Below are 16,242 nucleotides of genomic sequence, written 5' to 3'. Positions count from 1 at the left end.
GTGGATCTGCACCAGAAGGTCACAAAATACTGCTTCAGGTAACTCCCTACAGCAGAGTAAAGACAAGACCCAAGAAACCTGTGTTCCCTTTCAGCCTCTGCCAGGAGCTATGCTTTCATGATGCGGGTTCTGGGGGCGTCTGCTCTTCAGCCTGTTCAGTCTCCTCACCACTTGTCCCATTATTCCTCCTTTTTGTGGTTCCTAGCATCCCCCAGCAGACCTGCCCTGCCTGCTCTCACCAAGCCTGACCTGCTCACAGCTCCCCATCCCAGCTCACTGCAGCCTCCCCCAGCTCAGCTTTTGCACCTCCTGCTTCCTCCATGCAGCCCAGGAGCTGCAAAGCAGCTGGGAAAGAACAGAAAACACATTCCCCACATCCATCACAGTGGCTGAAGGGTAAAATCTATCCAGCTTTATCCCTACAGCCCTAAATTGGGGTTTCCATAGCTGTTCTGTGGGGCTAAGGCCAGTCTGGGGGCAAGGGGCTGGAACACATTCAGTTATGCTGCTGAGATGAAGCCTGATGTGTGCACAGATGCAGTCTGCTATTTTAGCAGCTCAAGTCTCTGCTGCAAGGTCTGATTTCTGAAAGACTGGCGGCTTGGCAAGCGGGATGGACCAGCAGCGTGATGGGGAAGGGTCCCTCCTCGACAGTGCCCAGTCTTGGAGAGCTCAGCCTGGCATTCTCTCAAGGAACCAAACCAGTGCTACACAGACCGTTTTTTCCTCTCTGCGGTCTTCAGAAAAGAGCTGAACTGCTTGAAACTTCCTGTAAGGCAGACCCAGATGAACACATCTGGTTGCAGAAGCTGTGCACTAAGGCAGAGACTGACTCCAGGCTATGCCTGCACCCAGCCAAAACACAGCACCGACAAGTGAACTAGTGCCAGGCACTCGCAACCAGCTCCCGACTGCTGACGGAGAAGCCACTGGACAAGTCCCTGCAACGCAGGCAGTTGTTGCTGGTGCTTACTTTCTGTATGGAAGAGCTTGCCCCATACCTCAAGTCAGTACACGCAGGGTCGCAATTACCTCCGCGAGGAGCATACGGGAGTCGTCGGCAAGTGCCTCCATCAGCGGCTTCGGGAGCTCGGAGGGGGAGCAGAGCAGGGAGTAGGTCCCTATTTGTCTTGTGAAGGGGCTGGGAACCGGTGTGCAGGCACAAACTGTGGGATTAGGCTCACAGCAGGCACAGTACCCAGAATACATCCATTTTCCTGGGGGATGATTTAAGATTCATATGCTGGAGTTAAGACCCTGCTTCATCTTTCCTCCTTCTGCCCATTTCTCCTTCTCCTTGATAAAAACTAACAAAAGAGCCATCGTCTTCAGCTGTTCTTTCCTGTGACCTCAATAGGATACAAAGGGCAGGAAGGATAATGCTCAGAATATACAATGTCATAAAAAGACGATTATTCTAGGAAGTTAATTTGAACATGACTAAATAAGACACTGGATTTAACTGGAAGCTAGCGCACAGAGTTATATGATTATATGCATAATGTGCTGTATTAAGAACTTCTTACCTGGACAAAAGGGTTATTCTGAAATAGAAATGGAAGTGCCAGTAGGTTTCTCCAGCTAGTCTGGGATTGTTTCAGATGGATACAGCTCTATTCTGCTCTGCACAATTGTTCAGAGGGTTGCATCTTCAGTGCAACAGTGTTGCTTAAAGAAAAATGCATATGAACGAGCATATCATTCATACCTCGTGTCTTGCCAGCCCACACCTTTTTACTAGCTAATTATCATGTGGAAGTCTGTCAAAAACATCAAGAGCTTTTTTTTCCCCCCCCATTTTTTTTAAGCTGCACCTTTTATCATTAAAAAAAAAAAAAAGATGAAAAGCATCTGGAAAATGCAGCGTTCATTTGTTTGCAAGGTTCATGCCTACCAGCAGTGTGATGACACTCGTGGGCTTTTTGGACCCGACGTCAGCGCTCCCTGGGAGGAGCCGTGAAGGCCGGCGCTTGTCTCACTGCCCCGAATTTGCACTCCCACAGCCATGGAAGTGGGAATTAAACTCGTGCAAATGGCAAAACACTATCAAGGTTGCAGAGATTATTTGGGGCTGGCTACTGAAATAATTTTCGCTTTTTATTTCAGAGAAGATATGAGCTCTGCCTTCAGACTGGCAATAAACGTTTCTACGTGGTACACAGCTCCTAAACGCGGAGCCCTGAAGGACAGGTAACTGGGACTCGTAACCAACAACCCAGTTCTTCCTGGCAGTAACTGGACAGAAAAGGAACGATTTCACCATACAAACCCTGCACTTGTCAGGAGTCACAGAACTGCTGCTTCCAGCACAGAATGATTTCAGTTTACTATGCAGGTCTAACATTTAATTTTAGTATGACAAGTGGTTATACACAAAGAGAAATTGAACACGTATCTGTGCAGCAGAACAAAAGGTACTACAACAAACTGCAAGTAAAAACAGACCATTTACACTGCTGTATAAAAGCAATGAAATATCTACTATAAAAGCTACAACTGCATTTACAGTAATGATAAATCTTCCCCAACGCATAGCCGTCAGGAAAGCTAAGACAGTTATGCTCCGCTGGGTTACAAAAACAGTTTCCACTGCCGAACCCAGGGGGTCTGCAAGGATTGATTAAACAGCTCTGGCACAGAACCCCAGCGAGCTGCCGGTTCAACCCAGAGCCGGGTGCTTCGGATGAGCTGGAGAGGGAGCGCGCCCCGCTCCTCGCACCAGGTTTGTGCCCCCAAGGGCAGGGCGAGACAGCACCCCTCGCCTCTGCGCTCTGCAGCAGATGGACCTGGACAGCCTCCTAAAATGGGCAATGAGGGCTCAACACCATTTTTTTTTTTAATTCATTTTAGATAATACTAAATCTAGTATCTCCTAATCTCAGTTAATACTAGCATAGGAAGCGCTTCATACCACTTGTCAGCAGCCCATAGGGCATGGTGCAAGAAAACTGGGCTGTAACAGAGCATCTACCTCTTAACTCTCATATTCCACTTCTTACACGGATTAACCACTTTCTAATGCGAAATACTAAAACTCTGGAATAAAAAAAAAAATCACCACTATTGATTTTAATGATTGTTCAAAATTCAAACCAAACCAGAAATGATACACAGTCTTTGCAATTCTCTAATTTTTATAGACCCTAAATGCAGCTTCACTTACTCTTGTGTATTGTTTCAAGCTGTTAAATATCTACATGCTGGAAAGAGAAAAAAAAAGTCAAAAGCATGAACTGTATCATCCTTCCCCCTGCCCCTAGAGAGGCTTCAGCCAGGCAGCAGCTACTTCAAAGCTCCCACTGCACGTGCCTAGAGACTTAAACTAAGAGAAGCAACTGCCAAATTCAGGAGGCAGCAAAAGGCTTAGATTCAGAGGCCTCCCTGAGGCTAAACAATTTTTAAATTAAAAACTCAAAAATAAAAACTAGAAAGGAGACAAACCCTGAAGTAACGCCCTCCTGGAACAATACGCACCCAAATCTCTCATAACTTTCTGAGGCACAGCCACCGAGGTTAATGACCCAGCAGCAGCCAAGTGATTTCTGGGCTTCCCAAAATCCTACAGAGCCTCGTGGGAATCACTGGAGCTGCTTTACACGTTTACTTCAACCTTTCGGAATCAAAGAAGAGTAAACCAAGAGGACACACAACAGTTCAAGGTTCTTAACCCAAGCCTTTCTACGTGAGACCAGTAAAGGTGGCTGTTAGCTCCCGGAAGAGCATTTATGCTTAAATTATCCAGCGCACAGAGATCTCGCAGATCTCCCCCTTCCCCTTTCACCAAGACTGCTGTAATCAAGTGAAATGCTTCGCTTACGGCCATCCAGGCACGATTCTGAGAACAGAGCGGCAGCAGAGCATTGATGTTTGTTACTGATTAATTCCTGCTCTATTTTTAGGGTACGCCTTTTCCTGCAAAGCTGTGGAATAATCTGATCAATGTGTCCCCAAAAACAGTATGTTCCCAAAAAAGGCAGTACAAAGAAAAGATCATTCATCGCTTTTTTTGATGGAAATCATACTTCTCTCTCAAAAGTACAAGAGAAAATTCTAAGGAATACATAGTTATAAAGTTTGAAAGTGCAAAAATAAGAACATGATATGCAATTAAGAATTAAAATTTGTAGATAAAAATATTTTGAGTACAACTGTGTGCTGCAGCTAACTATTATACTGTTATGAATCAAACATGATGTCATGGTCTGCAAAGAACAGAGGAATTACAAAATACTGAGATTCATAATTTCCAGAGGGGGAACCACACACACGCACATTAAAGTGACCAAGAAGCTAAAACATCCCTACAGAAATGCAGGAATCTCAGTGGTAAAAAATTTATCTTAGTCCACTGTGCCTTGAGTGGGTAACTGAAGTAAAAATGAAATTTATGATCCACGTGTAATTTTCCACCTCTACAAACTTTTAATTCAATTATAAATCACATTTCCTCCGTATTGCAGTCTTTTAGTGGCTGTCTGCCTTTTCCCTGCATTGCCTTGCAGAGTGTTTTACAACTTTACCTTCTGCCACCATGCCTGGCACAAGACAAAAAAAGGGGGGGAGAGGGAAGGAATCACTTCTGTCTGCCACAGCACAAAAAGAGTCGGGTATCCCTTCTAACTTGAATTAATTTATTGATGCTGCTCAACACATGGTGCCCTGAGCAGCTGCAATGACAAAGCACAGGTCCAGTTCTGCTAGGGGAGATGAGACCATGTCGAAGCCCGTTTTGTCTGCAGCACCATTATTCCTGTAATTTATCTTCTGCTGCCTCCTGAAGCTGATTTAATTCTCTGACCTGGCAGAAAACGAGCCCAGCAAAAGCAAAAACAAAGTACCACACACAAACACGGCACAGGCTTTGCTGTTGGGTTAGCATGTTAAATTAACTCTGACAAATTAGTCTGTCAAGTGTTCAGTGGGTAAAACCACACAGAGCAGGAGAGGAAGCAAGACCTCTCTGGAGCAGCAGCATGTTCACGTTAGCTTATCTGCCTGAGGTGTTGTGGCCCGAAAATGGGAACCTCGGTCTCCTGAATATTCCACCACAGGCACCCAGCTTCCCCAGCTCTCTGGATGCCTGTTAACCTTCACTCCCAAGCAACCCTATAGGTCCTCTTACCTGATAACACCTAAAGAACCAAGCCTATTACCTTTTAAGTCCCTTATACAGTCTGCCCCCGGACTACGTTATGTTGTATTATTTAATTGACAAATTGAAACAACATAGCACCGCTCACTTCAGTAGTGAAGTCAGTAGTCAGAATGATTTCATTACTACATAAATATGCATCAGAAACCAGATAAAATTTACCAAAAGCAGCAGCTTCATTCAAAGAAATCCTTTTTCCTTTTATAAAGCTTTGCCCTGGGGAAACAGAAATGGTAGGTTGCCCTGGTATTTAATCCCCTTGTTTAAACAAATTTTAGAAGTGAGCACATTATTCACCCAGGAGTATGTCTTCATGTAAGAGGATCGGGTCCTGGCAAGAGCATCCTACCTAGGAACCACAGCCACAGAAAGGCATCTCTCAAATAATTCACATGAGACAACATCAGAACAAACCGTTCTGTTCTGTTCATTGCTTCAAAGTTTCACCTAAATGTCTTATCACTGAACTCCATAAAAAAAAGAGTAAATAGAAATATATTGCTCCTGGGAGACCATACATGTTTTCCAACTGCAATTTATTTTAGCTATAAAGCATTTGCTTAACACATCAGCAAACATTTTTCAGCTCCGTATCTGAATATTTAATCCCATGACTCAGTTTCTTTGCTGTTTTCAGAAACCAAATCCAAGCACCCAGGTCATAAAAGACAGTTGAAGTACAGTTCAGATAACAAATTTATAGCTGAGTTAAGTGATTAGTTCTGAAAGACTATGGGTATGATAGAAACTACTTCCAAACTTGTGCTGATAACATGCTTATTTCAAGTCTTTCAGATAATGTCCTGAAAAAAAATATCTAAGCAAAACCCAACACACACTAAATAATCATATTGGAAAAAACCACCCAAACCCCCACTAACATTGGGACTGTGTTTATTTAAAACAGGTGTGGAAACACTGAGCTATTAGATAATAAAAAGGCCCAGTAGTCTGTTACACACATACTCACACCCTTTAAAATGACTGAGCTTAGGTTTTCTGATAAAGCAGAACAGCTCTAAATTTAAAGCCTTGATTTTCGTTCTGTCCAATGCAGTAGTATTTGCTCAAAGGAGTCAACAGCATTTAATTTTCAGTTCTGAATGCTATCAGTAACCTTAATAAGCTTTAAGGAAAACAACTGTGAATAAATCTTTGGACCTACAGAACTGTAGCTCAAGCACAACACAAGCCCTGTGGTGACTTGTTCACAGTATGAAGAACCTCAGAAAAAAGCGCAGACTGGAACAGTGAGTAAGCAACTCTCACGAGCAGTGTACCAGACCATATCCCTTCCCCATTAGAAAGGATGACGGTAAGAAATTAGAGGCTAGGAGACAACATCTCTCAAAGAAGGAGACAGCACAACTGCCCTGGCGCTAGCTGCCACAGCAGCGACGCCCACTGACTTTGATATTTCACAGTCACAGGATGGCTGCAGCTGGCAGGGACCTTTGGAGGCCACCTGGCCCAACCCCTGCTTGAACAGGGCCACCCACAGCAGGCCGCACAGGACCACGTCCAGGTGGCTTTTGGAGATCTCCAAGGAGGGAGACTGCACAACCTCCCTGGGCAGCCTGTGCCGGTGCTCTGGCACCCGCACAGCACAGAAGCGCTGCCCGGTGTTTGGAAGGAACATCCTGTGTGCCCGTTTGTGCTCACTGCCTCTCGTCCTGGCACTGGGCACCACTGGGAAGAGCCAGGCTCCACCTTTCTGTTTGAGTTTGGACCAGGCGTGTGCATGTACAATGGTCATCGCCGCTTACCCCTCCTGGGTTCCCATCATGGCAAAGCCTCGGGCAGGCACCCAGCAGCGCCTGGCAGCAGAAAAGCCGGTGCGAAGTGAGTGTGGGGAGGGGTGGGTAACCGAGTCCTCCCCACCAACTCCTCTGCTCTACAGACATCTTCCCATCGTCCCACGTTTCCTGCTGACGTAGACATAGCGCTAAAATACAGCATACCGGAGCTAGGGCTTCTTGTAATGTCTCTTCTAAAGTATCCTGCACTTCAGCCGCAGATCCCATTCGAGAAAAGATGCATCTGCATGCCACGGGCAGGTGGGGTCAGCTACCAATCTGCCATCCCACACGCCAAAAGAGTAAGTTTTACAACAGGATCTCTTCTCGCTTCTTAGTAGAGAAAGGCCTCAAGCCAGGGAAAACATATAAATGCTTAACTTAAAAGTTTTATGTATAAAACCTTTAGCCCCAAAGGATCCCTAATTAGCTCACTAAAATATCTGAACACAGAGGAAATTACTAATTTCCAAACTGAAAAACAGCCACCGCTGGGATGATATGCATGCACACAAACTGTCTAGCATAAAAAGGGGAGAAAAAAAAAAAGGAAAAACCTCCCCTCATACCTCCCCGTGTGCATGGCATTATACAGAGTCAGCTAAATTACAGTGGTGTATTTTTTTTCCCTCCTATGAGAGGATATTTGTAAAAATCCCTATTTTCTCAGACTCAACTAGAGTTTGACTGCAAGCATTTTCAGAGTTTGAAATCACAGTCCTACTGAAGTCTGCAGCCAGACTCCTGTGAGCTGTACAGCACCAGAATTTCACCCCCATACAGATCAGCAATTCTTTACTGTGTTATGCTCTGAGCTATTTTAAATATGCTTTAAATCCAGGCCTCAGATAATCGACGAACACAGACTCCTTAGATTCAATTTTAAAATTCAATTCTGTTCAAAACTCAATTCTTTGAGTTCACAGTTATGAACCTAAAAAAGATGGCCTGATTTTTCACATTAGCTGAGCAAAGTCCTGGCTGTCACTGCCCTATTATTTTGGCCTATATTTGGATGAAGTGCAGCAAAAAAACTAGATATTCTTTAACAGAGAAATGCAGGCATTGGTTCTAATAAAGATCAGCCTGAGTCTCCGGCCATGCTAATGCCTGTGAGGTTTTGAACAGTTTAGATAAAGACCCCGTTGCCCCCTGTGACCCAGCCAAGCTGGCCAGACCACCCATCTAGAGGCAGAGCTTGCTCACATGCAAGCAGCCACCCTGTGCCACTGCATTCACTGGACACTGACTGTTAGGACCACGTCACCTAACACATGAAGCCAAACGTGCTAACTTTGGGGTCAGAACGAGGACCCACCTGCTGGACCCCCCAAGCTATTTCAAGCAGCATCACCATTTGGGAGCTGGGAGGATTCTTCCCAGAAAGTAACAGGTTTGCAAAACGCCGGACAGGGAAAGGAAGCAACAGAATGGTATTTGTTTCTAGTAAACATAAAATAAATATGAAGCTGGTTGTCTTTCAGCATCTTTCGCAGGTTTCATAATGATTTTTTTTCCTGGAGGAGAGGGGAAGATGCTCTTCACGCTGCTGACCCCAGGGAAACTCCAGACATCAACTCACTGCTGCCCTGCCATCGTCACCTGGGTGAAGGGGAGCTACAGCTGCAACTCTCAAAAGCTGCTTCTGTTTGTTTTGTTTTTTACCACAGTTGCAAGAACACATTGAGTTTTCATGAAAGACAAGATTTGTTACAAAGTTTTCATTTAAAAACATTTGCCTTTAGTAGCTTGAAACTATGATTCTTTCTTTACTTTTTTTTTTCTATTTACATTTTGGAATGTACTAACCTATTCTGTATCTTATAAACTTCACATTTGAAAGCTTCACTCAAGCTTGTGTTTTGAAAGAGCTCCTAACTCTCAGATGACTACAAGCAGCGTTTCACATATTGACCTGCAACAGATTACAAAAGTTATACTTAAACCAGAAAATAGTCTTCTTCCCTTCTTGCAGGAAGCTTCCACAAGTTTCCAATCAAACACAATGTCTATGCTATTAAGAAAAGCAAGCTATTCTATCACAATGAGCTGCTTATTTCAGATTGAAGACCCAAAAAGGTAATTTTGTATGCCACATCATCTAAAAATAGTGTTAGAGACCTCTCTTACTAGCCTTCAAATGAACGTTATATTTATTCAATAAGCAGTCATTTCAAAGCAAGACAAGAAAATGATGGACCATGTCAGATTTTACTCTTTGGAAGTAATGGAGTGTGGACAATCTCACTTAATTACTTTCCAAAGAATTAATTTAGTGAAATCATGTTAACATATCATTATCCCACCCCATCTCCCTAAAAAACCTCAGGGAGCTACTTCCCCATTTTAATTATGTAATGAATGAACGTTCATTTTGTTTCATGGAAGAACAGCATCGTCCAAAGTTCCTTCCGCACTCCCTCTCAGCTTTTGCAATACCTTATGGCTGCCCAATTAGTGTCATTTGCAAACAGCAAACACCGACAAAAATATAGTCATTATAGCACTTCATGCAACCTTCCTACTTATTCTCTCACATCTTCCTCGAGATTTTAATGATCAAAAGACAGGTTCTTCATTACAGCTAATGAAAACTTCTCTTGACAAAAGAGCTGCAGCATCAACTTTAGGATTTTCAGCTTGAATTTCTAAGGAAAGAAGAAACAAAGGAAGTCAGGATAAAGCCTATTAAAATGTATGCCACTGACTGGAGAACGCACTCTCTCCCTCCTCATGTATTCACTTTTTAATAATGTACTTCTAATATAATTTTAAGCCTTATTTGAATTGTTTGCACGTGCTTTAAGCTTCAATAAAAGAATCTGAGTTTTGGTATTCTTAATTAGAACTTAAAACACTCACTTCATCAGTTCTGTAAAGCGCTATTAAATTTTTAAAAAACCTTGAAGATCAGATAAAGAGTGTTTTTCTGCTGAGAGCCCAATGCTTTAATTTACAATTCCGTATGTTGTTTTATTCATGATAAAATACTTGATACTTGCAGTTTCTCTCCATTCTGCTAACACTGACAGACTCTCTGTTGAGGTTTGACTAAGACGGAAGGATTCTCTCACAACTGATCTATATTTTCATTTGTTTTTAAAAGCTTATTAAAGAACCCCCCCCCCCAAAAAAAATCTAGTGACTACAATTAACACTATTCATGACTAAAAAGGGCTTTAATAATTTATGATTTGGAAATACATAGCCAATTAAAGGGCGACAAATTCATTTTACTTATATAGTGCCTTACCAAAAATAATAGTTTGAGCTTTAATAGTCTAACAATATATATTGTGAAAGCGCCCATTACAGCAAGTTATTTTTATTTCAGAGTGTATGATTTATTCTGCATTCAATTACTAGGCACGCAAAAATGTGTTTCTGTATGCTAACCCTCCCCCTAATTCCAGGATAGAAGAGAATGAGTTCTAGAAGCTGGTTGACCAAAGCTCATCTTACATGCTACAGAGCTTCAAAATATGTGAAACAGACATTTAATGCAGAGTCCAAGCCACAGTTATATCTAAGGTTTCAACTGGAAAGGCCAGAACAAATTGGAATGAAGAGAAAAATGAGAAAACGTTCTCCAAGCAATTCTGGCTAAGAAAGTCTTCTCCTGTCCTACCAAACTGGCAGATGCTTTGTGTAGGTTACCTCCACGAGGTCAAAATGTGCCACTGGTCTAGAGAGAGCAGGTCTAGAGATGAAGCATGAGAAAGCCTGGTACGTCTGCCTCTCTCAACACCCTGTTGTATGCTTCTGAGAAAAAACAGCAAACCTGAGTAACGCTATTGACAAGTTCTCAGCATTGCTTTGAAGACGTCTGCAACATCTTTTCACCCGCACGGGGTATGAATCTGTCCAACAGACAATCCAACTTCACTTGGCATTATTCCTAGGAAGTGATCACAGCGAAACAAATTGCAGTCTTCTAACCTTGATGGATTTGATCTAGTGACCTGAAAACTACAAGTCTCAGCTTACCGTCCCTCGTTCCCTAATCCATAGGATATCGTGCAATTTTGGTCCAGCTGTAGGAAGAGAGTAACTGGACATGTTTTGGAAGGTCAGGCAGAGGAAGTAAGAGAGTCAACTGCAAAAGAAGAGAAAACTGCCAGAATAATACTGTCCATAAATGTTTCCTGTTTGTGGAGCTCACTTCCTCACCAACAGAGCATCCTTCCACTTGCAGATAAATGAGTCAGAGAAAACATACACATATTCAACTTATTTTCAGGAAAGGCAGATAATTACAGAAGCAGAAGGTTCAAATTGGAAGTAAACTGACCAAAATTAGGACGTGAACAGATTTACACAATTCACTTCTCCCGATTTTGGGAAAAAAATGGTGACTGACAGTTAACAAAATTATTACCTGTCACAAATCTAAATAATGGAGATTGGGGGAAGACTGAAATGGAGATTTGGGGATGGGGGGGGGGGGGAAGGACTGGAAAAAAGTTTTTACTTTTTTAAGGTTGAGGGTTTGGGTTTGTTTGTTTTTTTTTGGGGGGGGGGGGGGGGAGTTGTTTATTTAATAGATTCTGATAGAGTTGATATCACTTTAAAATTTCCTTTGCAAAGAAATCCATTTCATTTAGAAGTTGTTTTACACGTTTTTTACCGCCTTACCCGGGTATTCTAAATTTGCTATTTCTGTCAAACAAGGCACCCGTGTTTGCAGAGATGACCATTTGACAGCTATGATTTCCCCACCAGCCAAGTGAAGAATACTGAAGAGATGCTGCTACGGGTTGTAAACAAATCAAGGATAAATTCTCACTTCCATTTCAAAGTCTACACAGCCATTTTTGTAGAACACACAAAGCACAAATTCCACCCTTTATATTTTACTCTCCTAATAACCAAGCCCACAGCTATCAGCAGGCCACGTTCCTTAGATCATGGTTACGACTATGAACAGACAGGGAATTGAAGGCCTCTGCCCACATCCATCCCACCCGCGTCCCTGACCTGGTTATAATCACTGCAGCTGATTACTGAGCTGCAGAGTGACCAGGAGGCAAGACGAGCACTGTACCTAATTCCAGTATGCACCTTGCTCCGTGGGGTTCCGTGCCCAGCGTGATTTTCTCTGCATGTTCTTGTGCAGACACTAAAAGCTCAACACTAGGCTGCCTTACTAGCATTGTACCACTTGTGCCTTCAGCTTAAGGAATACATTACTAAAACATTGCCTGACTGTGGGTGAATATAATAGTTTTCTATCCAAGAACCACATAAAAGTTCCATCAGTACCAGGGAGTGGATCTATAAGCTGGCACGGTTAATACTCCAAACTTTACTTTTCAACATGCAAAATAAACCAAGTGTTCTTCAACACCTGGGAAGTGAGGTGCAACTTGAGAACCATCCTTAGACAGGCACTAACGAGAGTTATTTTAGTATTGTAGCTAAAAAAAATAAATAAACAAGCAAACAGAATAGGCGTACCAGCTAGCAAAAATGTTTTGTGCATCTGAAGAGACTGTCCTCTGAAAAGAAGATTGCAAATTAGTGTGATAGACTCCATTAAAGTTGGCATATACCATTTCCTCCAAGTTCATACGCAAGGAAAGCAGAATGAAATAACACCTAAAAACCATACTGCAAGTTTGTGTTTCTTGCTTTGATGCTGCCTCTGAGTGACACCTGAATCCATTAGCACAGTGGCTCTCAAACGCCAACTCTACCCCACTGCTCTGTAAAACGGAGTTGAAGAAAGTAGGTGTCTTTGAACTAGCTGTGCTAAATATTTGTCCTAGATTTTAGACATGCAGCTCAAAATGCAACTATTTTCCTTGCCTCTTTCTTCTCTCCCGTCTTCCTCCATTTACGATATTTGTACGCACTGTAAGCCGTAAAACCACGTTACTACACAACCATGCAGACCAGATCTGTATACGGTTAAAACGGAAAACCCTTCTCCTGAACACAGAGCTGTTTCTAGAGAAGAAGGGAGGCTCGGGGTCAGTTTGCCCTCCTGTTACTTCTTTCCCCCCAGACCAGGTCCCTTGAGGGCCAAGACCCCGTTTCCCTTAGACTGCCACGAGCCCCTGCCCACCCTTCTCTCCTCCATCCCCCTGCAGCCACCAGCTGCCCAGGGCAGGGAGAAGGGACTGGGCAAGGGGACAAGCTGCAGCCATCCTCATGCCAAGCCAAACCTGCTCGCTGCCCTGAGCCACCTGTGCAGCCCACAGGTCATCTGCGGCTGTTCCTACAGGCGCGCTGGCTCCGCACCCTGCTCTGTTCTGACACAAGACACGCAGGCAGTCTCTTTATTGTTTCTCCAATTCTAGGCAATCAGAAATTTCCATTATGGCCTTCCTTGGAAAACTAACCCTTTCTTCTATGCTCAGAACAGAAACCCTCTCAGCGTACAATGATGATCCCTTCAAGTGCTACCAGCCATTTCGCTTTACCCTATGCTAAAATCACATTTGTTTTCAAACGGCCATCACCTGCTCACTCTGTTTGGTTCTTCTTTACACCTACCCTCCTCACAACTCCATGTCGTCTTTCATAGCACCCATCCTACTTGCAAGAGCTTTCCACTTCCTTCCAAAGCAATTTTCTTTTCCTCTTTCAACCTCAAAACCTTCACTGGCATCCTCCATCTGTATTTTTTTCCTCATGGGTCATGCGTGTCTGTGTGAAATATCTGATCACCTCAAGGCACTATTCAAAGACCCAGTTCTCTTGTTCTGCTTCATCTCGCATAATATAGTCTCACTGAAGGCTAACTCATAAAAGGAAAGGCTTCTGAATCAAACCACTTCCTTTTATAAACACAGAACAATACAGGTTTACAACAGTCTCTTGAGCTCGCTATCTACAATTATATGACAAGGAGGCAGATAATCTCTTCAGTAACCCATTCTAGAGCATAAAACTTAAGGATTAACCAAGATTTTTAAAACCTATGTACAGCGTAAATAGGGAGGGGGGATTTCCATCATGTATGCTATGTGCTTAGAGTTACAAAATCAACAGCAGTGAGAGTTCTCAGAAATAAGATCCTCTGCTTATTCAAACTACTGAGAGTGTTGTTACTCCTCCTGTTCCCACATGCATGCTGCTATCATGAATAGTGTAAAAGCAGAGCCCAGAGATTTTGCTAGGAAGCCAGCTTGCTTATAAATGGATTAGAGTATGAAGTTTGAGAGAAATTGATGCATGTTTTCTTTATAAAAATGCTTGCAATGAAATATTTACCAAGATTAGGCAAAACAGGCATCTGCTATTAGCGCACAACCCCCGTACCCAGTCATAGTTTTCTCTCTCGAGGAGCTCTGAGAACACTGCATCCCCGCATGATGCACAGCCCGGTCCGTCACGTTCTGAAGAATTACTCCCAAAAGCTCAAGGTCCAAGTTTTCTGCTAGCCTATCCCTTTCTTGCACCCCACCACAAAGAAAATTCACGTAGAATTTATCATCCTCATCTTCTCCGTGAGAAGAAGCAAGCCACGTTTGATGCAGCTGCTGTGCTAGAGCGATTTACCATTAACCTGACTCCAGCTGCTCAGGCAGCAGCCGAAAGCCAGACCGCCGCTGAAACCTGGAGGAAGCAGAGCTCCGCAAACCGGCTCTGACCGAAACACGGGACTGCGAACGCTCATCACTTTGCTGCAAAAATAAAAAGCAACAGCTAACCTCAGAATACCGGGTTTTGTTTCCCAAGTTCTCCAGGAGGCACTCTCGGTGATGTTCAGCCGCGTTCCCCCCAAAGAGCCACCACCACCGCCACCACCACCAGCAGCGAAGGGATTCCCGCTGCTACCCAGGCCCCGCTCCCAAACGCTTCCTCCGGTGATCCTGACAGTCCCTCACTTCCTTCTTCCTCCTCTCCCATCCCGAGCCCAACTGCTGCTGCCTTTCCACGCTCCCACCCGGACCGCAACCCGAACAACCCCTCTCTTAGAGAGGGAAAAAAGGACAAAAATAACCAGCTAACAACAACCCGCCCGCCTCAACTCCGCCCAGCCCTTCCCAACCCAAAACTCGCCCTTGCCGGGCGGGGAAGGCCGGGGGACACCTGCCCCAGGCCGGGTGCTCGCCGCGGCTGTCCCCAAGCCCCAGGGGTGTCCCCAGGCCCCCCACGGGTGTCCCCACAGCCGCGTCCCCAGCCTGCGGGGGCCGGGCTGCGGCAGAGGCGGCCGGGGGCGAAGTTTCTCCCCCATCTCCCCTGCCCCGCGTTCCGCTGCGGGGCCGCGGCAGGGCCCTCGCCCTCCTCCCCGGCCGTACCGTTGCAGAACTGGAGCAGCGAGGAGGTGTCGTAGAGGCTGCTGTAGCTGGAGAAGCCGTCCTCCATCCTGCCCGCACCGCCGCCGCCGCGCCCGTCCCGGCGGCCGCCCGCTGCCGCCTCGCCCGCGCACTGAGGAGCGGAGGCGGCGGGGGCCGCGGCGGCCTGCCCCTGCCCCTGCCCCTGTCCCTGCTGCTGCTCCTGCTCCTCCTGCCGCCGCTGCTCCTGCTCGCACTGCTGCTGCCTCACTCAGTTGCCATGGCGACACATTCACTCCGCCGCGGCCGGGGCGGCGGCGGGGAGGGGGAGGCCGCGGGGCGGGGCGCGGCGCTCCCCTTCCCTTCCCTTCCCTTCCCTTCCCTTCCCTTCCCTTCCCTTCCCTTCCCTTCCCTTCCCTTCCCTTCTTCCCTCTTCTCTCCTCCCCTCAGCCGGCCGCCAGAGCGGGAGGCCCCGGGGCCGCGCTCGGTTGGAGCGGCGAGAGGCGAGGGGCGGCCCCGGGGCAGCGAGGCCGAGCCAAGAGCGGCCGCTTGCGGCCGGTGCTGGGCCCGCGGGGGAGCCGGGCCAGGCCGCAGGGCTCCGCACGGCTCCTCACGGCTCGGCCCGGCACGGCTGCTGCCCCCGGGCCTGTCCCGACGCCTGGGATCCCCAGAACGTGGCCCTGCACCGGGCCCCTCTGTCCATATAGCATTGCGACCGATGTGCCCTCACAATAATAAAGATATGTGCTGTAATTCGTAATGCCATTCCATAGCGTTAGCTATTCGTTCAAGCAGCGCTGCTATCTGTACTCTTTCCTCGCATATGATACTAAAATAAAATAGCTATACATTCTTACGCTGTCCATTCATGGTGCTATGAGAGTAGTGGTGCCAAACTGATGGTTAGTAATACTGTAAAATTACGCCCTATCAACTTCGGTTCCTGTGCTAAGGATGCTGACGTGTTCGGTGATTGAAAACCATTTTTATTTCAAGCTCCTCTAGAGAAAAATAATGCATTGCATATCTATAGCACCTTTCATCTTGAAAAATGCCAAGGCTCTCACAG

At 45.4% G+C, this 16,242-nt stretch overlaps 1 protein-coding gene across 5 annotated transcripts in view; it reads right to left on the bottom strand.

Moving 5' to 3' along the window:
* The window catches only part of EML1 (EMAP like 1), a 124,285-nt gene that overhangs the window by 66,792 nt on the left and 41,251 nt on the right, over positions 1–16,242 (bottom strand). The window contains exon 1 of one of the 5 annotated variants that reach the window (XM_080593196.1): positions 15,198–15,454. The exons of 2 other annotated variants lie outside the window; for them this stretch is intronic. In XM_080593196.1, coding sequence (XP_080449322.1) covers positions 15,198–15,264 — 67 coding nt within the window. In that variant the 5' untranslated portion in view covers positions 15,265–15,454. Of the gene's footprint in view, positions 1–14,606; positions 14,849–15,197; positions 15,455–16,242 lie in introns of those variants that run through there. 2 more of the 5 variants (XM_080593199.1, XM_080593202.1) reach the window with 2 other exon arrangements.

This window comes from Anser brachyrhynchus (assembly GCF_964034855.1).
Source record: "Anser brachyrhynchus genome assembly, chromosome: 5".
NCBI lineage: Eukaryota > Metazoa > Chordata > Aves > Anseriformes > Anatidae > Anser > Anser brachyrhynchus.
This window is presented reverse-complemented; position numbering and strand designations above follow the sequence as displayed.